The 26,744-nt window shown below is 43.4% G+C and overlaps 1 protein-coding gene across 13 annotated transcripts in view; it reads right to left on the reverse strand.

The window, feature by feature from the left end:
- The window catches only part of FAM13C (family with sequence similarity 13 member C), an 87,308-nt gene that overhangs the window by 5,879 nt on the left and 54,685 nt on the right, over positions 1-26,744 (reverse strand). For 11 of the 13 annotated variants that reach the window (XM_088670224.1, XM_088670218.1, XM_088670219.1 and 8 more), the window contains 6 exons: positions 19,877-20,027; positions 15,081-15,291; positions 12,157-12,295; positions 11,433-11,514; positions 9,750-9,952; positions 6,435-6,530 (listed from right to left, as the gene is read on the reverse strand). In XM_088670224.1, coding sequence (XP_088526350.1) covers positions 6,435-6,530; positions 9,750-9,952; positions 11,433-11,514; positions 12,157-12,295; positions 15,081-15,291; positions 19,877-20,027 — 882 coding nt within the window. The remainder of the gene's footprint in view (positions 1-6,434; positions 6,531-9,749; positions 9,953-11,432; positions 11,515-12,156; positions 12,296-15,080; positions 15,292-19,876; positions 20,028-26,744) is intronic. The other 2 variants (XM_088670217.1, XM_035137985.3) reach the window with 1 other exon arrangement.

The following is a 26,744-nucleotide window of genomic DNA, read 5'->3' on the forward strand; positions in this document are numbered from 1 at the left end:
AAGAAGAAGAAAGAAAAAAGAAGGAGAGGAAGAGAAATCAGAAGAAGAAGAACAGAAAAAAGAGGAAGAGGATAAAGAGTCAGAGAGTGAAGAAGAGGAAGAAGATAAAGATTTAAGTAAAGAACCCGACCAAGACTAGATAAAATCTTATCTTCCTGATATTAGGAAGTAAAATGGCATCATTGAAGATACATACTTGGAATGTACATGGATTGAATAACAAAGTGAAAAGAAATAAAATTGATCATATTTTGAAGAAGAAAAATTTGGATATAATCTGTCTTCAGGAAACACATGTGGCGAAAAAACACAATTATATTCTTAGAAATAAAAGGTTGGGTAAAGAATTTATAAATTCAGTAGAAAATAAAAAGAGAGGAGTGGTTTTGTATATAAAAGACAAATTGGATCCAAATCTGATGTTTAAAGATGAAGAAGGAAGAGTGATAGCGGTCCAAATATCGACCCAAGGAGAAAAAATGCTGGTGGTGGGAATCTATGCACCGAATGAGAACAAAGCGGAATTTTACAAGAATTTGGAAGAAAGGTTAGCAGAGTATATGGACCAAAAGATAGTGCTTATGGGCGATTTCAATGGAGTGACAGTACCAGAATTGGATAGGACAAAGAAAAGGAAGAATGAAGGCAAGTTACCAAAATCCTTCTTTGAATTGGTAGAAAACCTGGGCCTAGTGGATATTTGGAGGTTAAAGCATCCTACGCTTAAACAGTTTACATTCTTTTCAGAACCAAATCAAAGTTCTGGAAACAGGTAGGTAGCCGTGTTGGTCTGGATCGAAGTAAAATAAAAAAATTCCTTCAGTAGCACCTTAAAGACCAACTAAGTTTTTATTTTGGTATGAGCTTTCGTGTGCATTTTGGTATCTGAAGAAGTGTGCATGCACACGAAAGCTCATACCAAAATAAAAACTTAGTTGGTCTTTAAGGTGCTACTGAAGGAATTTTTTTATTAAAGTTCTGGAAGAATTGATCATATATGGATCTCCAAAGAACTAGTACCCAGGGTGAGTAAAATAGAGATAATACCACGAACATTATCAGATCACAATTCAATATTTATGGAAATGAAAAGCAAAGATCAGAATTCCTTTAGGTGGAGAATGAATGAGGAGCTTTTCGAAGATAAAGAGGTGGTAGTAAAAGCTAAGAATATCCTGAAAGATTATTTTCATTGGAATCTACATAAAGACACTGGACTTGATATGGTATGGGACGCAAGTAAAGCAGTAATGAGAGGCTTTCTAATACAGCAAAATAGTTTCCTGAAACGAAAGAAAGAAAAGAAGAAGGAGGAAATCCTGAAGTGTCTCATGGAAAATGAGAAAAACCTGATAGATAAACCAGAGAATCAACAAATCAAACATAACATAAAGATGTTACAGACACAATTCTCTATGTTGATCAGTCAGGAGATAGAATGGAAAATAAAGCAGATGAGACAAAAAAATTTTGAATCAGCGAACAAAACAGGAAAATTATTGGCATGGCAATTAAGGAAACGTCAAAATCAAAATATGATAGTGAAGATAAATATGGAAGGAAAAGTGACTGAGGAGCCAAAGGAAATAAAGAAAGCCTTTCAAAAGTTTTACAAAGAGTTGTATTGTAAAAAGAAAGAAGAGGAGAAGAAGATCAGTGATTATTTAAGCAAACATGGACTGAAACAAATCCCAGAAGAGGAAAGAAAGAAACTTAATAATAGGATAACAAGGCAAGAAGTACATCAGGCAATAACGAGAATGAAAGTAGGAAAAGCCCCAGGACCAGATGGATTATCAGCAAAATACTATAAAGTTTTAAACGGACAGCTGATACCGATTTTAGAAGAAGTGATGAATGATATTCTTGCAGGAGGAAAGATCCCAAATACATGGAAGGAAGCGTATATTACATTGATTCCAAAACCAGGAGCGGATGGCTTAGAAGTCAGAAATTATAGACCAATTTCTTTATTGAACAACGATTATAAGCTTTTTGCAGACATTATGTCCAAGAGATTGAAAGAAGTTTTGAATGAAATGATACATAAGGATCAAGCTGGTTTTCTTCCTGGTAGACAGTTAAAGGACAACGTCAGACATATAATAGATGTAATAGAATATCTGGAAACCAAGATAGATAAGCCAGCAGTATTAATGTTTGTGGATGCAGAGAAAGCATTTGACAATATATCTTGGCAGTTTATGAAGAAAAATCTGGAATCGATGGTTGGCAAAGATTCTTTTTTGAATGGGATTGAGGCAATATATTCAGAACAAAAAGCAAGATTGATAATTAATAACACATTAACGGAATATTTTGACATCACAAAAGGAACTAGACAGGGGTGTCCCTTATCCCCTTTATTATTCATCATGGTCCTGGAAGTACTATTGAATAGATTAAGAGATCTTTCAACTATTAGAGGAATTAAAGTAGGTGCAAAGCAATTTAAAGTGAAAGCCTTCGCGGATGATTTGGTCTTAACTCTAGAAAATCCTAATGAAAGTGTTGCAGCGGCTATAGAAGAAATTGAGAAATTTGGACAATTAGCAGGATTTAAATTAAATAGACAGAAAACAAAGGTGATGGCATTGAATATGACGAAAGAGGAAAAGCAAGAGCTACATCTAAAATATGGTTTTGATGTGGCAAAAAAAGTAAAATACCTTGGAATATGGATGACAGCAAAGAACATTAACTTATATAGTGACAATTATGAACCAGTATGGAGAGAAATAAAGAAAGACCTGGAAAGGTGGACTAATATGAACATGTCATTCTTAGGAAGAATAGCAGCAATTAAGATGAATATCCTACCTAAAATGTTATTCTTATTTCAAACTATACCTGTGGTGAAGGGTACAAGACAATTTCAAGAATGGCAAAAGATTTTGTCAAGATTTCTCTGGCAGGGGAAAAAACCTAGAATAAAACATAAAATCTTGGTAGACAGAAAAGAAAGAGGTGGTTTCTCCCTGCCAGATTTAAGACTTTATTATGAAGCGTCTTGTATGTGTTGGATTAAAGAGTGGATAACGTTGAAGAATACTGACCTGCTAGATTTGGAAGGTTTTAACAATAGATTTGGGTGGCATGCATATTTATGTTATGACAAAAAGAAGTCTCATACTGGGTTTACCAATCATGTGATAAGAAGATCTCTGTACGAGGTGTGGGAAAGAAATAAAATGCTGTTAGAGACCAAAAAACCATGGTGGGTTTCACCAGCAGAGGTATTAACAGTGAAGAAAGTAAATATGGAGGGGAGGTGGGCCACTTATGAGGAAATTTTGATAAGAACTGATAAAGGATGGAGACTTAAACCCTATGAAGAAATTAAAGGAGTTTTAACAGGATGGATACAATACCATCAAATAAATGATGTTCTTAGGGAAGACAGGAAAATAGGTTTTGAGGACAAAAGGTCCAAATTCCAAATAGAAGTGCTAGAAGGCAAAACAAAGCTTCTGTCAAAAATGTACAATTTGTTATTAGAATGGTATACGAAGGATGAGTTGACAAAAGAAGTGATGATCAAGTGGGCAAAAGATTTTGGGCACAATATTGATTATGACGCGTGGTTGAAACTATGGACTCAAACGTTGAGATTTACAGCATGTACTGCTTTGAAAGAAAATGTGTATAAGATGATGTATAGATGGTATTTAACACCAGTTAAATTAGCCAAAATGTATAGAATGAGTGACAAAACTTGCTGGAAATGTAAAGAGAGAGATGGTGAATTTTATCATATGTGGTGGACATGCGATAAGGTAAAAAGATTTTGGGAGATGTTATATAATGAGCTGAAAAAGATGTTTAGATATACTTTCCCAAAAAAACCTGAAGCATTTTTACTAGGAATAATGGGAGGAGAGATTAGAAAAGAAGATCAAGTATTGTTTATGTATGCGACAACCGCGGCTAGGACTTTGTTAGCCCAAAAATGGAAATTACAAGAAATTCCAACGATTGAGGAGTGGCAGATTAAAATGATGGACTATGCTGAACTCGCAAGGATGACTTGCAAGATCCGCGACCAGGGGGAGACAAGGTTTCAAAAAGACTGGAGTAAATATGTGGATTATATGGAGAAAAATTGTAGATCTTTAAAAACACTTGCAGGATTGAAATAAATCCTACGAATTGACCAAACAGTTAAAAAGGAACTGCAAAAATGTAGTAAACAAGAAACCCGCATGAAGGGAGGGGGGGAAGTCGTAGCTCGGCAGAGCAAAATGTTAGATGAAAATTTATAATGTTGTGTATAAAAGAATGTTTTTTTTATTATTTTAATTGGATAAATTGGAAATTGAATAAAAATTTATTTTAAAAAAAAAAAAAAAAAGAAGCAGACCCCCCAAGTGTTGTCTCCACGTGTCCTCAGGTGGTCAATTTTCCTTGCCGGCTACCAGTATGCACTAATCCACTGCCCTGGGAAGGCGATGGGCCACGCAGACGCCCTCAGCAGGCTACCACTACCAGAAACAGGCCCCGACCCAGCGCCTGCGCAAGAGGTTATGACCCTGGAGCTGCTTCCTGACCGACCCATTCAGGCACAAGAAGTTGCGCACCATTCCACAAAAGATAGGGTCATCTCCCGGGTCCTGGACTGGGTGTGGCGAGGATGGCCCAGCAGCAGCCCCGGGCCAGAATTCGCTGGCTACACAAACCGCAAACATGAACTGTCGGCCCACAAGGGGTGCCTGTTATGGGGAAGCAGGGTCGTTGTTCCCCAGCCCCTCCGCAAAAGGGTCCTCACAGCCCTACACGAGACACACCCAGGGGTAGTGAGGATGAAGGCCCTTGCCAGGAGTTATGTGTGGTGGCCGGGGATTGACAGAGAGATAGAGGCCTGGGTCCAACACTGCCAGACCTGCCAAGAATCCCGCCCGGATCCCCCAAGGGCCCCAGTCCAGCCCTGGGAGTCCGCCCGACATCCATGGTCACGCTTGCACGTGGACTTCGCTGGCCCCTTCCAGGGAAAAACATTCTTCATAGTGGTGGATTCCTACACCAAATGGCTGGAGGTCGCACTGGTACCATCCACTTCTACGGCGGCAGCCATCCGGGTACTACGTAAGCTGTTTGCGACCCACGGGCTCCCTGACACCCTCGTCTCGGACAATGGAACCGCATTCACGTCAGAGGAGTTCCAGACCTTCACAGCGCAGAACGCCATCCGCCACATCCGCTCAGCACCATTCCACCCTGCCACCAATGGCCAAGCGGAGCGCATGGTGCGGACCACCAAGGACAGCCTCCACCGCATGACACAAGGGGACTGGGAATACCGCCTTGCCGCATTTCTTCTAGCACAGCACAGCACCCCAAGCACAACGACGGGCCGGAGCCCAGCTGAATTACTAATGGGCCGGCGCCTTGCAACTAGACTGGACCGACTTCACCCCGACAGAGCTCAGGATGAGGTAGTGGTGGGGAAAGGCAGGAACCCCCGGACATTTGTGGCCCAGGACCCAGTGTATGCAAAGAATTTTGGGGCAGGCCCAGCATGGGTACCCGCCACAGTCACCAAGGTGACCGGTCCCGTGTCGTACGAGGTACTAACGGAAGGGGGGCAATGTTGGCGCCGCCACTGCGACCAGCTACGGCGACGATTCCCAGGAGGAACCCGGGAGGAGAGCGGGACAGAGGGGTCCCAAGGGGACAGCAGGGCAGTGAGGCCTGTAGAGCGAGAGGGGTGGGCAGGGGAAGCAGAAGCAGTAGGCACAGAGGGGCGCCCCGAGGCTGGAAGGACACCGGAACCAGAGCTACAACCTAGTGGTTCAGTGGCGCCAGACCAGACAGCCCTGGCACAGCCAGCAGCCTCGGAACACGAGCCAGAACCAGAACCCCTGACCAAGGAACACCCCAGGCCACAACGCACACGGAGGCGGCCAGCAGACCTTGGGGACTACGAATGCAACTTCCCGGGCAGGACTGGAACTTAGAGGGGAGGGGTGTTATGTACTGAGCTGAATCCTAGAACAATAGGATTCAGAATCAGCGGGAGCTACCCAATCCAACTCCAGGTGGAAGTGAATCCGCAACCTGATTGGCCTGCTGGAGCAGCCAATCAGGCGGCTGGCAGAAGTGAATCTGCTACCTGATTGGCCTGTAGGAGCAGCCAATCAGGCTGCAGGCAGAAGTCAATCCACAATATAATTGGCCCACAGGTGTAGCCCTGAAGTAGCCAATCACGCAAGGCCCATTGTGTAAATAATGTATATAAGCAGATGGGTTGGGGAAAAGAGCCATTCGTCTTCTCTTCTCCTCCTTGATGACTATGAGCTGAATAAAGAGCATGAAATTCACTCTTGACTCTGAGTACATTTCAGATTCCCTAGTGGGCAAAACGCTTCGTATGAATGGAGCATTTAAAAAGGCAAAAGTTTGGGCAGATTTATTTCCGCAACCTCCTTTGGACTTACAATGGTTGTGATCAAAGATGGCGTCGACAGAAGCTGCTTGATAATTCTGTATCTTTCATAAAGGGGCTTCATCAGACTCCTATCTTGCTTGTCTCCCTGAAAAGAAATAAGTAGCAACACCATATTGACTCTGTTTACAGGTAGGTAGCCATGTTGGTCTGGCATAGTCGAAACAAAATTTTAAAAAACCGCGCAAATCAGGGGTTGCCTGCACTTGCAACTGACTTATTCCATGTACTCAGCACAGCTTGTAACTGTATTAACCCCAACAAACCTTAGCTAGATTAGGTGCTCTTCTTTCTGTGCTTTCTGCGGGTTTCTGAATTATGCACAAAGCCTTGAAGACCCCTTAGAAAGTGCCTACATTTCAAAGTGATAAAGCTTACAGAGTTGTTTTGATGAATCAGTCAAAGGTTCCTCGCTCCCTCCAGCACCAACAAGTGTCATTTGATATCCTATTCTTTGAGTTTTCTGATTCAGAAAGTACTGTGGGTCTTTCGATCCGTCTTCATGCAGGCACATGCCTAATTAGATTGAGAGAGAACCTGGAAGGCTCTCTGAAAACAAGCCCCAAAGCTGATGCTGATCAAATTAAACTTAATTATCATCCTAGGGAAAAAAATACAAATGGATTTGATTTTCTTTACTATCAATCTCCCATAAATTGTTTCAAGTAATCTCAGCTTACAGCCTTATTGTACTTGACTCGTAAACTTCGGTCCCCACTTCAGGCTGGGGACCAACGGTGGACAAACTACCCCAGAAGGAGCACACCGTGTTTCCCACCAGAGGAACTATGCCTCCTGACCATAAGAGGTCCTCCATCCTTGCTAGAGTGGAGTAACTTCAACCTTGTTTGTATGTACCACAGGCTGTCTGCACTGAATTTCAGAAAAAGGGGACAAAGTTATCCCCTGGTATCAGCCGTGGCTCTCATGCAACATCTTCTCAGACAGCAGTTTACAGGACTGGGCAGAGATGAAAAAAACATCTACTCCTCAATCTTATTTTGCAGGTGCCATGTGAGCACACACATTTAACTAATCCTAGACCAGTTACAGCTGCCTGAAAAGTTCTGCAATTTGTTTTAAACTTCTGACGATTAACAGGGGATAAACCAGCTTTCATATACATGCTTCTGACAGAGCTCATGATTTCTTGGTATAATTTTAAGTAGACGAATTAAATTGTGGTCAGGGAGCAGGGCGGGGGATGGTGGTGGGGGTGATAAGCAAGCAGAGCAAAAGCTGCTAAGGGTTGTTTTTGGATTTAATTTATGTACTGATTTATATGGGTGGTTTATAATCCACTCTTCATTAAAATCAATCCCAGAGCAGGGAAAATCATAATATATATATATACTATGTAATAAAATATAACAATCTGGAAAAATCAAACCAGCACAACAATAAATCCATTTTACATCACAGCACTGCAAGAGTGGCAAAGTATCTCCTACAATCACTGTAAGGATGGAAGAGAAATTTGATTCAGTTCTCATTTCAAAGGTGAACCTACCAAATTTGGTAGATTCTGAAACAATACACAATCCAAAACTCATCCACTGTTCAAAACTGACACTTCTCCGAATATTGCAATGCATTTCTTCAGCTTATCCTCCATGAATTTGTCAATTCCTCTTTTCTAGCCATCCAAGTGTCCATCACCAACACTTCTGGGAGAGAATGAATCCCTGTGCATCACACTGACACCTACACTGGGCAAAGACTAACACCATGTAGCTCACCCGCTCAGGTCTCAGTAACACATGCCAGGTCCACGATTAAACTGTGGCGGAGTAGATGATTTTGGATAGATCCAATGTATAATAACAACATCAGCCTAGGTTATGTTGGTAAGCAACTGAGCCAGACAAGTCAGGCTGAGATGGAAAAGTTTCACATTGCAGAGAAGTTTTCAAAACTGAATAAGTTAACTTAAAAACAAAGCTGATCTCCATTGGTGCTATGATGGTGCATTCCCTTTCTAGGTCAGATTGCCTACCAGAGTACAAATGACAAGCTGATTTGCCTGAACTGAGGGTCAAGTAGTTACTGCCTAAAAATCATGATCATTGGATACCACCTTGAACATAAGCCAGGACACAAAGATGTCTTTTTAAAAAACCTTGGGGCTGATTTAAACATGGGAGCAGACACACAAAGACCACTGAGAAGCATCTTCCAGTGCAAATGCTTTATACAGCTGATGACACAGTGACAAGCCTTGAGTCCAGTGCCCTGGAGTTCCTAAGTGGGTCACTGCTTTATGACGGTCTCCACATGGCCATCATCACAATTAAAACAGCCCTCATCCCCTGTTTTGAAGACTCTGTGCCCAGTCCAGCAAAACAGAGATGTCCTTGTCCCACTGATTTCAATGGGAGACCATCTTCATTTGTCTAAGACACATGTTTCCTAATTAAGCTGTTGACATATAAATGAGGCCCATTGTGGTCTTCCCTCCATCAACTGACATCTAGTAGCTGTGGCAGAGCAAGAGGTGGGAAGCAGGGACACTCCATCAGTTCGGCTGAGAGACCAGATCCATCAAGATGCCCTCTCCTCTCAGTTGTCACCCAACAGCAGCCAATCTATCAGGCTGCAGGGGAGAGCTCCAACTGGCTCCTCCTCTTCCTGAATTGTTTATATTCCTACAGGTGGCCATTACAAGAACTACTCTGTATTCTTAATAACAGATGTCTAAGCTGACTTGTTTTGCTGTTCCCTCCTTGTTGCTTTTTCCTTTTGTGTTAGGTTCTGTAGATTATAGTCCTGCAAATACAGGACTGTTTAGTTTTTATTTTGCCTAAGCTGCTCAGGCAGCATCTTTCTGCTGAAGAGTGGTGCAAAAAAAGGTTTAAAAGAGAGAGAGAGAGAGAGAGAGAGAGAGAGAGAGAGAGAGAGAGAGAGAGAGAGAGAGAACTCTCCCCCAATCTAAACATTAATGTTCTATTGTACACCTCTCATCCCTAGTGGAAGTTTCGCGAATCATTCTGACAAGGAACTGCACATTTTTTTCTGAACAGACTATTACTTCTTTGTCCATCCAAGACTTCCTAAAGACATTATTTGTAAGGAAGGGGTGGTATCTCCCCCTGCAGTTTTCGTATAGCTCTACTAAACTGTTTCATTTAGCTGTTCTAAACTGCTGGTGGCAAAACATGGAGCTACACTGAAGGGGTGGGGCAGCAATGCATGGAAGCTGCCACTGCCTTTCTGGTGGTTCATCACATGACAAACAGGCCCAACAGTTCAGGAGCTGAACTTGGCTGAAGGCTGCGTGAGTAGGAATATTGTACAAGAGCTGTGTTACCTTAACGTTCTCGGGGATATGGAGCTGCTGCCGCTTCTCGTTCAGTCGTTTCATCACGGCATCCATGGTTTCTTCTACGGAGGGGCTCGGGGGAGCTCCTGCTGTGTCCTGCTTCACAGTCTCTTTGGAGCTTTCCTGATGAAGGTTCCTTTGAGTTGCTTTGAGGGGGCAGCTTTGTTCTTCTGACATTTTGAGTTTCAGCTCTGGGAGGAAAATTCCCAGGATACAAGTGAACAACCACTTGCAACACATTCCTTCTGCCACCACACACACACCACCACCACCACACTGAGCTGGATTGCTCACATACAACCCTTACAGGTGACCCACAGAGTTAAATGCAACCCCCCATCCATATATGGTAGCTCACAAAACACGTGATAAAACCCCTGGCTTCAAGAACCTAAAGAGATGAATCAGTTCAAAGTCCAGCATCCTGTTCTCACAATGGCTACCCCTTTGCTTACTGCATTTGGGGACCCTCCTCCTCATTCTGCTTCTGAGTGTGGCCCTGGATCCTTGCTCCCACATCCTGCCCTCGCAACATGCCTCTGACGCCTCAACATGCGTCAACAGACGCATCAACAGACTTAAATCACTCCAGATTCCCACAGGAAGCTCTGCATCTGAATTCCACCTGCTGTGGTCATTCTCAACTTTGCACATGCCTTCATAATAATGATAATATGATGATTAGGTTACTTGTCCTGATTTATTCCACCTTGCATTCTGGAGATAAAAAACCCTCATCTGTCTCATCATTGCAACATAACCCTCATTGTTAATTGAAGGAAAAAGTATGAAGTGGGGATGATTTCCTTCTGGGTGGGATACAGCTTATAATGGAAGCCTAAGAAACTCAAACTCAAGGGAAAATCCGACACTCACAACTTAACAGAATGGGGGGAAATTAAGTCTTTTAAGCAGTTTGGTAACATAGGATCAAACGCATCACTTAACTATGAGTGTGTAAAAGGTATCAGCATAATGAAGCTATTAGCTCAGCGTTAACTCCATTAGTGTTGCACTCTGTGGCACTGAGGGAGATCAATGATGCTGCTATTTAAAATTACAGGAAAAGGGATGGAATCTAGCAAGCCTGATTTCCATTCAAGCCCCATTCATTTCATTGAGGATTCCACAGGAACAGCTCCTGGCAGACTGCACTTTAAAGGGCAAATCTACATTGCCAGCTTACACAAGCTTAACCCAACTTCCTTCTCCCTAGGGAAAACTGAGGACTAGGGTAGTAGGACTTGGATATTGCTACAGTTCCCAGGATGCTTTCAGGGAGGTGATGGCTGTTAAGACTTGGGTAAAACCAGTTTTGTGTATTCTACAGAAGTCCTGTGCACCTCTCCTAGATGTTGCAGAACTACAGCTCCCATCATTCCAGACCTTTGTCCATGCTCCAGGGGGATTATGGGAACTAGAGTCCAACAACTGTCCACTCCTGCTGTTAGGAAATTAGTTGCTTTTCTGGTAGGGTTCAAGACAATATTAAATATCAGTCTTTCAGCTTCTGGCTGAATTTGACCCTCCTTCAAGAACTAAGTGAGACGTGACCCCAAGTGCTAATAGAAGCCTTTTCCCCCTTGTCTTCCACCAGATTTAATGACACATATTGGTGAAAGAGAAATGGCCTACGGTATTCCACGGACTGCAGCTGGTAGTTGTTTGTACCTTTAAGCTGTTTCCGACTTTTGGTCAAGTCATTCATCCATTTCATTACTTCGGGATTCGATATTTTGTCAGCGTGAGAAGGCTGGACAGGAAAGAACAAGGGGGAAACTGGGTGGTTAGACTGTGGCTGTTGTTATTCATACAGCTCTCATTATTAATGGACAAAGTTGCCCACATACATTCTGCATTTATCAACCCAGAATATATAAATTAATGTTCCAGCTGACATCTGGATTGTGGTCCAGGCTGGGTCAAAAGTAACTTGACTGCCAAACTCTGTTACACACTGATGGCATCCAAACCCTGCTAGAGTCTAAATGGCAAAAACTACTTACCTGCCCTTTCACCAGCCTCTATAATAAGACTGCACATTGCTGCTCCCTAACCTTGCGAGTGCCCAGGTGACTACTGGCTCTTATTGCTTAATGTGGCAAGTGTATCTGATAACCAGCACCTGAGTATTTGTGACATCATTGCTTAACTAGCCCAGAGCTTTATGAGGTCACTTGTAGTTATGAGGTCACTTGCAGCCATCAACACTAGTGACTGCCATGTCTCTCACCAACATAAATACTAGTAATGCAGATTTGCATCTGCTTTGGACCCTGGAAACAACAAGAAAGAAACATAATTTGATCCAGGCACATAAACCCTGTGACCCAGCAAGTCAAATGCAGTCTCATCCACCTCATCAAACACCACAGAAACATGTGTGGTTTCTCACCCGATAGTTCTTCTCTTGCTCAAACTTTTCTTCATATTTCCTGATTTTCCTCTTAAGACTTTGCAGGTGCTTTGTGAGTTGTGCTATCGTCTGCGGCTCTTTGCAGTCATCGCAGCTACCTCTGGAAGAACTTCTTGGCCTACAAAGGTAGAAGTTACAAAAATGTCCTCAATGTGAAATTGCTTTGCAGGATTAGGTCTACAACTGCAGTGGAGTGCTGGAACTCTGGTGGAGGTGGGGGGGGGGGAGATTAGACCATGAAGGGTGGAGGTGGGGGAGGGATAATAAGAGAGAGAGAGAAGGAGAAACGGAGGAGTGGAATGGCCTGGCCTGCTTGTTCCTTGAAAAGCTATGGAATCTGCTGAAAGCAGGAAGTGAAGCTTCTCATGGAAATGAAGACAGTCACCTGCTAATGTCTACACATCAAGCTGCTGTTAAAGACACACAGCCACAGTGCTTAGTTCAGAAGTTGACAACCCCATTCACCAGTTGGGCAGGTCTGCTTTAAATCCCAGGACTCCACCTGGCACCATGATTTCTATACTGTTCAAGGGTGTGGTTAGCAAAACAGGGGCTGGAGTTGGAAACTTCTTTCTGTATGTGTATCTGCTGGGACAGAAGAAAGGAATACAGCGGGGAGGGGAACCTGTGGCTAGGGTTGCCAGACTCAATAGAGGACAGGACTTCTGTGCCTTTAATTGCCCTGCTCTCTTTTGAGTCTGGAAACCTTAAAGAGAAACCAGCAGACCATTTGTTTAATTTCCAAGCAAAGGGTCTGCTGGTTTTTTCTCTTTAAGGTTTCCAGACTCAAAAGAGAGCAGGGCAATTAAAGGCACAGAAGTCCTGTCCTCTGTTGAGTCTGGCAACCCTACCTGTGGCCTTCCAGAGGTTACTGGAGTCCAACTCTCTCATCGTCCCTGACCACTGGCCATGCTGGCTGAGGAAGATGAGAATTGGAATTCAACAGTATTTGGAGGGCAGCAGGTTCCCCACCCCTGCACTGAAGAATTAGGAAAGTGAAGAGGAGTAAGACAGAGCATAAAACAGGGGGGAGGGGGAGGTCTCTACTTGATCCAGCATTGGCCCTCAGTTGGCTAGAGCAGTGTTTGCCAACCTTGTGCCTCCAGATGTTTTGGGACTACAACTCCTATCATCCCTAGCTAGCAAGACCAGTGGTCAGGAATGATGGGAATTGTAGTCCGAAAACAGCTGGAGGCACAAGTTGGGAAACACTGGGCTAGAGCAATGGGGATGCCCCAGGAAGGGGAACAAGTGATCAGTCCAGGGCTCTCCAACAGTATCTGAAAGCACCTAAGATTTTTAAAGAGACTGCTCAGACATGTGGCAATGCTATTCTCAGATTAGATTGGCAGAGGGACAGAGCATTTAAGGGCCACCACTATATATTTAATATTTTTAAAGTGTTCTTCTCCCAGTATTATTATTCCACTTCCTCTTGAGAGAACCCAGCTCTCCCTTTTGCATCCTAGGCCGAGCTCATTTGCACTGCGCGCCTCTTTAATACTTACCATATAAGAGATAAAAATAGGAACACATTTTATAACATCTCTGCTCTCTGACCATGAACCTCTGCCTCAGCCCCACAGTTCTGATGCTTCTTTCCAACCTGCTCCATTATGTATTCTTTTACTCTGCAATAGCCATAGCTGCCAAGTACCCCGTTTTCCCCGGGAAACCCCCGTATTTTCTTACCGTTTCCCGCAGGTGTCCCGAATGGCAAAATACCCCATATTCCCCTGGATTACGGAGCTCCTGCCAGCGGCCATGATCTTCTGGTGCCGCGCCAGCAACGGAAGTCGCTTCTACGCACTTCCGGACATGCGTAGAAGTGACTTCCGATGCCGCTGTGCCCATTTCCAAAATGGCCGAGCGCCAGAAGTCGCTTCTACGCATGTCTGGAAGTGCGTAGAAGGGACTTCTGGCACTGCAGACATTTTGGAAATGGGCACAGCGGCAACGGAAGTTGCTTCTATGCATGTCCGGCAGCGCTGCTGATGCTGGATTTTTCAATCCGGAACTTGGCACCTATGGCAATAGCCTGCCTGCCATGGATCAAAAGTAGCAATACTGACTTCCATTATAGGGTTATTATAAAGATTTCACCTAGATAATGTATATGAAGCACTTGGGACACTTGAAAGTGTTATGAAAATATTACGTATTATCAGCGCTTTTCTAAAAAAATGTTTAGGGGGACTCTCATTTTCCTACTCATATTGAAATACTGCCCCTCAATGAGGCCAAACTTAGTTTCACAAAATGTTTAGGGGTGTGCGTTCCCCCAGAAAAAGCACTGCATATTATTATTATTATTATTATTATTATTATTATTAGCCAAGATTATGCTTGTAGCACAGTTAAGCTCATCTATTTTATCTTTAAATAAATGGGTGTTATCATCCATTCAAAACATATCTCAGCAGTGTGCATATGTGCACACAGAATCATTCCACTGTAGCTGAACATATGGGGGGCTAGCCGTACTCCAAACCTAGACCTGTTTAAGTTATTACCTTTCCTCAGAGAACACTGGGAATTGAGGTTCTATGAGCTAACTATATTCTCACCACCTATACCAAACTAAAATTCCCAGGGTTCTTTGGAGGAAGTTTCCACTTGTTTCACTCTCGAAAGGGTTATCATAAAATTGTAGAGTTGGCAGGGACCATGTGGGTCATCTAGTGCAACCCCCTGCAATGCAAGAATCTTTTGCCCAAGGTGGGGCTCAAACCCACAACCCTGAGATTAAGAGTCTCATGCTCTACCAACTGAGCTATCCCGCACCAGCATCATTTGATGTTTGCTATTTAATAGGTGGGAGGAGAGCACCAGATATATATTAGAGAGAAACATTGATGGCCATGCAGAGGCAGCCCTGGGGAATAAAACATGTCTTAGCTTACATCATGAACAGTTGAGCACTTGGTGGAGAAGGAGCTGATTCAGGGTCTAAATTAAATCTCTGGCTTTGGCTAAAAATAGAGCAGCGAGGAGACAGCAGAGGATTATCTCCATCAGTAATGTGATACAGCAGCCTGCTGGTCCCTAAGGAATGGTGGTCTTCATGTCCATTGTCTGCATCTGCCTGGCCCTCTTTGTAGACTTGTACAGGCTCTGCAATGACAAGATGAATTTAACAGGCATTTAGAAGGGCAAAGCTCATTAGCTGCACACATTAAAAGAGCCTCTGAGGTTCATCAGTGCTCCCTGGAGAAAGTTGTGATGTGACATAGCGGAAAAGGGATGTAAGCATATACCAAGAGAAGGCTGTGCGCATCAAAAAATAAATAGTTTAAAAGAAAAACTTTAAGACTGACATCCTAACAAATTTGCTGGAAGGAAGTCCTACGGAACCCAGGGGTATCTAATTCTGAGCTAACATGCTTAGGGGCAAGGCCACATGGTGAATATTGGAAGAATAAATTGCCAGTCACATGCAGGACAATGCACATGCAAAGATGCTGCTTGGCTGAAGAGACTGAGGAACGGCCATAGCTCAGTGGATTAGAGTCAGGGTTGACATTAATGAAACTTACTAGCAGCAGTAAGGGATGAGTGAATAAATCTTTCTATTATGCTTCCTGAGATAATCGTTTTCTTGCACTCTTAAAATACTATGTGTTTGTGAATCCTGACGCGACACTAAAAAAGTTATATGCTAGCTACCGGTATATTAGGCAGTCCTTGGGCCTAAGTAGCTCCCTATAAAGAGACGAATGGGGAGATTGCCTACATCAGGCATCTCCAAACTTTGGCCCTCCTGGTGTTTTGGACTACAATTCCCATCTTCCCCGACCACTGGTCCTGTTAGCTAGGGATCATGGGAGTTGTAGGCCAAAACATCTGGAGGGCCGCAGTTTGGGGATGCCTGGCCTACATCCACCAAAGAACCTCTAAAGTAGGGTTGCCAAATTTTGAAGAGCAAAAAAGAGGGCACATTTGCCGACTTCTTCTTTTAACTAGGGATCGCTATTATGACTCTACCCATGAAAAAGAGGACATCTGGAAAAAGAGGACAACCCTACTCTAAATTGGGCTGTATGACTCTTTTCAAAAGGGACAAGCTTGGGCAAAACATCAAACAAATGAGCCACGTAATAATAAAATCGGGGGGGGACGGACCTTTTTACCCCTATCAGTTTCTTTCAGAACACGCAAAGCCTAATTTTTATATAAAGTTAAAACAGCTGGGCCAAAATAATTTATTAAGCTAAATAGATGGCATGTGCAATACATGTATTTAGTAATAGTAGTTGTTGTTGTTGTTTAGTCGTTTAGTCGTGTCCGACTCTTCGTGACCCCATGGACCATAGCACGCCAGGCACTCCTGTCTTCCACTGCCTCCCGCAGTTTGGTCAAACTTATTAGATTTTTATTCCACCCTTCCTCCCAGGAGCCCATAGTGGCAAACAACAAAACAAACTCTCTCTCTCTCTCTCTCTCTCTATATATATATATATATATATAAGGATTAAAGAGCTTGCGAGCTTCTAATAAATCTCTTTAAAGGGGAAAACACACACACTACTGAATAGTGCTGCATTCTGGCAGACATCATGAGGAGCGAATCTGACCTAGTTTTCTTTCCCCTGACTTCCAAACTGTATTGACTGACAGCTTCTATAATTTATGATCATGGATCAATCACCACTCACACAATCCACCCAAGATAGATTTTATATTTACATTAAAAAGAAAGAGCAAGGTTTTTTTTTCCTTTTCAAATAAAGACTGCCTATTGTTAACATTCCAGCTGGTATTCAAAAGATGGAGAACTTGGGGTGCATATGTATTTTCTTGGGGAAATTTGGTCATTCAAAGGTGGAGAGGGAGAGGGAAAAAGAAGGTACTTGGAATCAATCCCCCTTTCAGCACACACAAAGCTGACAGCACTGTGGTTATGCACACGCCTGTGCTTCAATACATTTGAACAACCAAATTCAGCAAGGAACCACAGTGTAAGCAGCACTGCAGTTTCCTACCCAGTAATACCTTTGCACTTGTGCAGGGTCGGTCCAGGAGAGGGTCCACAGACAGACACTCATTTGTCTGCACAAGGTAACCTTGCTGCATTGTTTGCTGTGCTCTGCTTTACATGCATTCTCAGGTAAGAGTTTTATTTTGCCTGCTCAGCTTCTAATCCTCTGCAGCCAAAGGCAGCTCACCAGACAAGCCAGAATGGGACGCCTCTCCTGTTTCTGCAGTCCCAAGAAAGGGGTGTTGAGTTTCGCCAGCACATGTGATTGTGGAGTTACAATCCACCTGTGGCTAACCTGTGGCCCTCCATAGGTTGTGGAGTTCCAACTCCCATCAGCCATGTCGGGAGTTGCAATCCAGCATGAAGCGGACTTTCAGCCAGACCTTTGGCTGAAAGATCTGGGAATTATGCAACTGCAGAATAGTTGCTGTGAGCTGTACACAATGTAGATGCTGCATGGCAACCACTTTAAAACCACTCTGTGGGGTGGGACAAAAGCAGTTGCTCCACGGAGGCAGCCAACACAGGTAATATTTTATGGAAGCCTATCATATGCTCCAGCCATGAATCTGCTTCTTCAAATAGGTTTGTCATCAGAACAGGTACAGAGAAAGCAGGTCATCCACAACAGGCTCCCCACATGGTTGAATTCACCCTGCCAGCCACACACAATGACCTGCGGCGAGTCTGACAACCGCCCTGTTATTGCAGAACCAGGCTGGAAGCAAAACCAAGCATACGTAACTCGTAACTGGTAACAGAACAACAAGATCATTCGCAAGCTGTGCAACTCTGTGCTAAGGCAAGGCTAATCAGGTTGGGGCAAAGGGAGGAGTTGGCTTCTTATGACGAATATTGTACCCTCGCGTTTGTATATTCACATGGCTTTTCTTAACTGATTTAATGGCTCGGTCCTAAGTTTGGTTCAATTGGTAAACAAACGCTTGGGGTGAAATCAACTCCCTCAGCACAATGGCCGCAAGCCAATTTGTTATGCTCCAAATATACAAAGATCAATATTGAGGTTATTTTCCTTAATTTATATATCCTGAACTTTAATGCAAAGCTTTTGCAGGGAGATCTGTGCCTCCTAGCTCATGACCAAGAGAAGTCCACAATTCTCAAACCAGGGAAGTTGCAGGTTGCCAGGTGGAAAATAAAATCCTTCCAGTTCCAGTGCAACTTAAGAATAGCTTACAAATGTACTAGCCCTGGGACAATGATCCTCATGGACACAAGAGAATGAATTCAGGGGGGGGTGCATTGGCTGCTTTTGAATGTGTATGTGCTGGAGCAGCCAGCAGCCTGCCCTCCAAATGTTGTTGAACTACAACTCCCATCTTCCCCAGTCAGCATGGCCAACGTCTGGGCGGCATTACATTGGCTATGCCTGGTGTGTGGACTGAATTTTGCCGTATCAGAGGAAGGTCGACCTTGAGCATGGAGGACGGTGGCTTCTTTCTTTCACCCCAAATTGATCTACTCAGCAATTTTAAAAGCAGAGTGGTTTGGGTCTCTTTTATATACAGTATCTTAAACCAAGACAAAATAGGGGATGTTGACGGAAGCAGCTGAATGCATCTTCCTTTCTTTGCCTTAATTGGGGCACATCTAATGAGGATCTCTCTAGCCCTTGAGAGCTATAGAGTTTTTTGCACCAGTGGCTTTTAAGGATGTGAAATGCATCTCAAAAGGTAGAGCTGCCAAACTAATTTGAGAGATTCTTAGAAAGAGATGGGTTAGCCTTTGCAAAATGACCGAGAATAAAAAGCTTTTGAAATAAGCTCTTTTGCTACAGTCACTTTATTTATCTATAAAAATTACCTTGGGATTAGGCCATGTAATACTGACCCATTTGCCTTAATGGAGACCACACACAGTCTGCAGATTTTAAGCTTGCCTATAACTCATCTGCTTGCTATACTGGACTTGCTAACTATGACCCACTTTCATGCACAGTGATTTGCCTTCTGCCTGAACCCAGGAACCCATCTCATGCCATCTGCATGATTACAAGCTCTGAATTGACAGAAAAGAATCCCATGCTTCAAATCCATTTATTTCCAACAGTTGATTTTGAGCAAGAGAGGAAAGGGAAGGAATGAACAAAAAAAGGATGTACAAAAAAATAGTGTGTTTGATGAGCAAGTCATTGGTGATGAAAATTAATGTGTGGCTTTTAAGTCTTCCACTTGCTCTGCTCAGGCAATCAGTCTGCAATCAATAACAGAATGGGGAAATCAACAATGGCCTGGCTAAAGTGTGTGAGTGTGTGTTGGAGCTGGGGGAACACAGGCAACAGACTAACAGTCACTGAAAAAGAGCACATGTTAGCACAATCCAACAGTAGAACATAATCAGAAGTGAAATTGCCGGAAACCTACGGAAACCAATTTTGTGTGAAAATGAAGGAACTGGCCAATTTCAAGACGGTGCTCTTCCCCAAAGTAATCAGTATTTATATGAATCAAAACACACACAAAATGGCATTTGGCTTTCCTTTATTTCTCCTCTCACAGCCACATGTGTGTGTGTATGACTGTATTAACTTTTATTTAATCAATAATAATGATAAATAAAAAGTGTGCCTCCAAATTATGACTCAGTCCTCCATGCTGTTTGAAGAGGGGGGGCTGCAATTTATTAGGTCAAGATGTATGCCACTGAGTTGCCTCTATAATCAGAAACAAGGACAGCCCATTAACAAAGACCTTCTCTTACCTCCACAACTCTCCCCATCAACTTGCACACTGCTGGTTGGGATCGATGAAGTGACCGGGTCTTTTGAAGCCGGCAGCTGTGGTGTTTCTTCCTGGTTTGGCAGAAATGCAGAGAGGTCAGTTTCAAGAGCTTGCAGCTTCAGCAAAGAATTCTGCAGGCAAAAACAGAACATTGGGATAGATGGAGAGCGAGGGAATGGAATGGATCAAGTCTTCAGCTCCTTGGGGCTGTCTGTAGGAAAGGCTGCTCCTCCTCACAGCTCAGGAAAAGTGAATTAACTGCTTAGACATGCCATACTCCTTATGCGCCTTCATTTCCTCCATCTATTTAACAGATCTGGATTATTTATGACACAAGGGAAAGATCATCTCATCAGCAAAAAAGAAGAAAAGATTTGTTCCTGAAAGCCAGTCTGAGAAGCTGGAGGCTTTGCTCTCGGAGCAAAAAAAAAATGCCTTGTAAGGATTTCACAGGTTGTGCTGATTGCAGGGCCTGGTGGCATTAAGCCCCTCCCCCTTTTCCATTCATAAAAAGGGGGAGAATAAAATCCTTCCATAGCATATTGTGCAATACATTGCAGAAAGCAAAGGGTTACATTTCTAGGCTCCTCTCTTTTTTTCTTTTTTTGAGTAGAGGGTTGGCTTTTCATTTCCCATCCTGTGCCAGGGCAAAATTAACAGATCTTTGTCATTCACTACAAACAAATCAATGACGGCAAAGGCTCTTTATCTCTTAGCAGCTCCTCCAGCTCCAGCTCCTCCAGCTCATGTTTCACGCTCGATCCATTTCTCATTCCCAGTCTTGAATACAGAGTACAATGCTCTAGCCGCATAATCTGACACAAGCATCTTGCTGGGATGCAAGCATTCCCACAGCCCTAACCATTCAAGGACCGAGGAGGTGATGTAAGTCCGCGTGTAGGCCATGAAAGTACAATTTCTTCCCCCACCCCCAACAGGGCAGAACGCAGGTAACAATCCAAGATAAAGCAAAAGAAGCTTGTCAACGCTAAGGCATAAACGAGCATTGCTCCAAAAATATGTGACCTCATATTTCTACAGCTTACATTTGATTGATTGATTGATTTGCATTCATACCCCAACTCTCCTCTATAGAGCTCAAGGTAGCAAACACAGTTCTTCCCCTGGCGGAGGAAGAGGAGTGGGGGAGGGAGCCCACATCCCCGGCAGTGTGATCCCAGTAGGGTGCCATCGCGGCTGCCCCCCCCCGCCCATGCAGGACACCATGCCCCTTGCAGGCAGCGTGCCCCGCCCCCAGGACACGCACCATGCCCCTGCGGGCAGCATGCCATGCTCCCAGGACATGCGCCCCACCCCGGGACACGGCCTGCCCCTGCCTGCTCTCCGCCCCCCCCCCAGTGCCGGAGCATGAAGCTCCGCCACTGAGTTCTTCGCTTCCCGATTTTACACTCACAACAACTCTCTCAGAAAAGTTAAGCTGAAAGACAGTGAGTGACCCAAGGTCACCCAGGGAGCTTCACAGCTGAGTGGGGGCTTCAACCCTTGTCTCCAAAGGTCCTCATCCAGCAATCTAACCACTATACCACACTGGCTCTTAAACGGCAGACAGGCAAGTGACAGCCCAGGGAGAGGGATACAGGAGCTCAATCCAGCAATTTCTTTGTCCGAACCTAGAACCTCTTACACTGTATGCAAATATACCCTCAGCTAGTGGTGGAGTTCAATTTTGTTTGCATTATAATGAGAAATCACCTAATCTGCATTTCCTGACCCTTACGTGAACCGAAACCCAGGTACCCTTAGAAATTCACACTTCTCAGAATTTTGTGATACAGTTCTAGCACTAAACAGTGTTTGCAAAAATGTGTGTATCTGGAGAAAGTATATATGAAAATGCAGGTTTTAGTGAAAATGTGCAAAAATGTGTTGTTACATTAGTGAAAAATGTTTACAGAGACGTGTTATATTAATGAAAATTGCATGAAAATGTGTTTATTAGGAGAAACTCACACTAAAACACCGGTAAATTTTCGTGATTCTTTTTTTTAATGCAAATTTCTGGAGAAATGCGGAGAACTGGATTTAAGAATGGAGAAATGAGAAACCAAGAGAAACCAACCTTGATAAGATTCACCCACCCCTACCCTACACCAATGTTTCTTAGACTTATGATCACTGCCAGGTGTTTTCTGAATCAAAGCTGGAAGAGACGCTTCATATATTCCTCTTGGGGGGGGGAGAGGTTTAACTTTTAGAGTGTGCAAGAGTGACAAATGCCACACCCTCACGGGAGTTTAGCTTCTGGGTTTCTGCATGAACCACTTGTCTGCAAGGACCTCCTTCTCTTCCTGAGGCAAATAACTTGTGCCCCTTCTCTGCATTGGGAAGAACCGAACAAACCAAACTGGATTCTACACAAAAGACATTGCACTGCCACCCATCCAGAAGAGGCAGGAGGGAAGAAGGCAAGGCCAGAACTTTCAGCATTAGAACTTCCCTCACCCAGAGATACAGGGTGGCTTTTGGCTCACAGGAGCGTTAAATGATTTAATTCATTTTGTTTCAAGAACTTCTATGTTGCCTTTCATCAGAGAGGGAGAGCATTGTTTCCAGGGCAGGCTGCAACGCCGTAAAATAACTAACAACCCAGCAGCAAAATTTGAAGCAACGCAACACAATCTACAAAGAGTAATTCCACGGCATAACCTAAAATGCTTGGGTGAAGAAAAAACCTTCCATCTGGAATATAAATAGTATTAATTTAGGCACTAGTTGGGTTTCTGTGGGGAGCTCCTTTAAGTGGATACCACAGCCAAAAATGCCCTTTCCCCTCCCCCCCAACTAACTTCTGGTGATGAGGGCACCCAGAAAAGGGGATTGGTTGGTAACGGGGTTGTGGTCACTGACCCCTAACCTCTCTCCAGCACCATTTGTTTGTGGGGACCGTTGCTTCCTATGTGACTTTGAACCCATATAGTGCGGGGTTCTAAGTCATGCAAGGAGCCTACCCATATAGAGAACGCACACCAGATCTCTCCCCTCCAGTGGGTGATGTGTAGAGAAGCCAGCAAGTGCAGTCCTGCAGTCGTAGGATTGGGGATTGATGGAGCAGTCTTTCTGGGATGTTTCTCTGCTGTTACTGATCTTCCCATTGGAAATCCCCACTAAACTTCTTACAAAGCATAGAGCTCCCCGGAACAGTTTGCACATCACTGCCCTGGGAGGCATCAAGAGAATAAGCAGGGATATTTGGCTCTCATGTGGCTGACCAGACAGAAGCAATTAACTCCATCATCAAGAGGAAAATAAACTCCTCAATTTAGAATAATCCTACATATATATATTTGTTCCATAATTAACAGCTGACACTCATTACTAACTATGGTACAAAACTGCCCAAGCAGACTAGTGTGTTAAAAACTGGGTGGTCAGTGCTGTTTTTAGCAATGCCGATGGTGTAATATACTCATTTTTAGAAAAATTAAATCAGCTCTAAATATATATTTTCCCCATCTGTTGCAGGCATGAGGTTTCCAGCAGATTTCCAGCTACCATTGAGGGATTTGAAATAAAAATATATTTTTAAAAAATATTTTTTAAACATGACCTTGATAGTGAATTGGCATACAGAACCAATATAAATAACTGCAAACTGTCAAGTCTGAAATCTCTCATTTCTTACTGTTTCCTCTTTTCAGGGGGATGGGCCAATGAAGTGCTACCGAAAGGTGGAGGAAAACTGTTCCGAAGGTGAACCCTTGGAAAATAAGCCATTCTTCTAACGTACACATTTACTTCATATGCCTGAGCCACAAAAGCATTAAGAACGTAAGTAGGGTCCTGCTGGATCTACTAAAGGCCTTGTCAGTCTAGCATAGCATTTCCCACAGCAGCACGCCAAATGGCCTCTGGGAAGCCATCAAGCATGGCATGGCCACAATTGCATTCTCCTGCTATTTCCTAGAAAATGGTATTCAGAGGAATGGCGCCTCTCAACCTGAAGGTTCAATATCAATCACTTGCAGCCATTGGCAAGACTTACCGTTTCCTCCTCCTGCCCCGATTCACTGATAGAAACTGGCAGCTCCAGACCCTGAGGGGAACTACTTTTAAGGAGCTATGTACAAGACAAAAGTCTATCAGGTACAACTCTTCCCCTCACTGCAGCACTATTGGGGAGGGGGGAGTCACTTGTAGCAAAATTCTGCTTTCTTTATGACTCTTACAGCACAGTCCAACTACGCATGTTTGTTCAGAAGCAGGTCCCACAGCATTCAGTGGAATTTATTCCCAACCAATATGTTCGCTTAAGATTGCAGGTCTTTAAAAAATTGGTTTCTTTTGGTTTCTAGATATATATATTTTCAAATCTTAGTTCTCCACATTTCCACCTCAGTTTGTGGTCCTCGGGAAAATTCACCAGCCCTTTAGTGTGGGTGTCTCCTAATATAAATACATTTGTGTGCAATTTTGCCTTACATTCATATATTTACAGAGCAGTTTTCTTAATATAATGTACTCTGCGGTATTTTCAACAACATATCCATTTCTATGTACACTCCAAAAAATGAAGGGAATGCATTTTTGAGCATATTGCTTGGCTGGAGAAGCGCACTGCGAAATTCAGAGGAGTGTGGATGTCAAAGAATGACTGTATTTTTGTTGTCCTGTTGTTTCGGGAAATGTAAATGTGAACTAAATTGAATTTGTCTCCCATCCCTAGCTTTGACACCCCCTTTCACTCATTCATCACTCCCACTCATGGCTTCCAAAGGTCTCCTGCTTCTTGAAATGGCTCCACCTATTTTCCCTCACAGCCTCTTATGTCTGGAATGGCCTCCCAGAATGCCTCTGTGTTACCAGCTCTCTTATTTCCTTTAAGCTGTCCTCAAAACCCACCATTTCAAGGAAGCCTTTGGGTCAACCTCCTATTCCCTGTATCTTTCTGCAACTAAAGTCACATCCACACCATACATGTAAAACACATTTAAGGCACATGACTTCTGCCACCCCCCAAAGAATCTTGGGAACTGTAGTCTGTTAAGGGAGCTGGGGATTGCAGCTCTGCAATGAGTGAACTACAGTTCCCAAGATTCTTTGGGGACGACGACAATGTGCTGTAAATATATAGTGTGTATGTGACCTAAGAAAAAGGGCATGTAATAGAAATGACAACATGCTCTTCTCTCATTAGCGCAGTCTCTGCTTACCCCTTCCTGTGTTGTTTTCATGTGTCTGTTTTAGATAGCATGCCTCTTTGGAAAGGGAGCTATCACACCTGTTCATTTGCATATATGGTGCTAAATAATAATTGTTAAAATTGTTAAAACATTGTTAAAATCGTGTTTGCGGAAGACAATCTTACTCGGCTACAAGTGACCGCCGAAGAAGAAATAATTAATAATAATAATAATAATAATAATAATAATAATAATAATAATAATATAATCTCCCTTCTAGGCTCAAACTGGCCTCACGCTGACTCTTTCTATGTAGGCTGAATACCAAAGTCTTTGGAAGAACTTCAGAAAGCCAAGGTTAATCAAATATTTTTTTAATAAAGTCAGCATACAATGAAATACGTAACAATGAAAAGGCCATTTCGAATACTAGTCGCTAGGCTTTTATTAAACACTAGGCTTTATTTGAAAACACACACACACACACACACACACACAGAGAGAGAGAGAGAGAGAGAGAGAGAGCATCCTTTCAAGGAAAGCAACATTTCAAAAGAAGGAAGGTGGTAGATTCAGAGTCTATTTTGGTGTTGGTTGTGGGGAGTGCCGGGGGGTGGGGGTGGAGAGACATCAAAGAGAACACATCTTTGCCTACCTCTATTTATCCAGAAAGAAATTGCTATGGTTTTTAGATGTGATAAACAAGGAAACTGTCAGCATCTGTTAAGATGGGAAAAGGAGAGGGAGAAAACACACTGCCATTTCCAGTCAGCCATTTCCTTTGTGTGCAGAACAAACCAACAGCAGTGAAACACAAAGAGACTCGTGTTTTGTTTGTTACAGGCCACTGCTGAACCAGCTATGCAGAAATTGCTTTATTCGGGCATGGCATTAGGGCTATATTTTCCCTCATTTACTAAAGAAATGACCCTTGTGTGATGGGTGATGAAGAACCTGTTTATTGCAAGGAGCTCTGGAGGGGGCAGTGCATCTGCTTACACAGAACCACCTTATTTTGCACCAACAGAACTTAAGGGGGGGGGCTTTGAAAATTGAACTGATGTCCGTCTCTGTAGTCCTGCCCCTTTACTTTCAAAGACCCAGCCTGGGTTGTGTCTTTTGATCAGACTGCAACACTGGTAGAGAAACTCTGGCCCTCCAGATGATGTTGGGACTCTCAACTCCCATCAGCCCCAGAGGGGACGTGCAATAGAAAGGAATGATAGGAACTGTAGTTTAGCAACACATGGAGGGCCATAGGCCCCCCTCCCACCCCCACATTCCTTTGCTAGAATATATTTGTGTACGGTGGACCTTTGGAGAGGGATGCTTGAATAATCGGATCTTTGTTGAATTCTGGTATGAACCAACCTGACCCACACCTCCCAGACTAACACACAGGCTGGAACTTTGTTAGCTGCCGGCTTTCCACACTTCCTGGTTTTTCCAACATGACTCTCGACCCACAGAACACAAAAAAGACAGAATTTCTAAGGTGTGCATTTTGAGAGAAAAGGCACATAGAAACATGTGTTTAAATTCACATATGAAATACAAATTTGGGCACACGTCTTTATTTAAAACTCAACAGGTTAATGTGGAAATGAAAAAGAAGAGACAGGAGTGAACATGTGGGAAAGTGGCATGGACTTATTGGCCCATCCTGAACTTGGGAACTGGCTTCCATGTGACTCTACTAAGGTTTTT

The sequence above is a fragment of the Zootoca vivipara genome, chromosome 5 (genome assembly GCF_965207765.1).
Source record: "Zootoca vivipara chromosome 5, rZooViv2.hap1.1, whole genome shotgun sequence".
Taxonomy (NCBI): domain Eukaryota; kingdom Metazoa; phylum Chordata; class Lepidosauria; order Squamata; family Lacertidae; genus Zootoca; species Zootoca vivipara.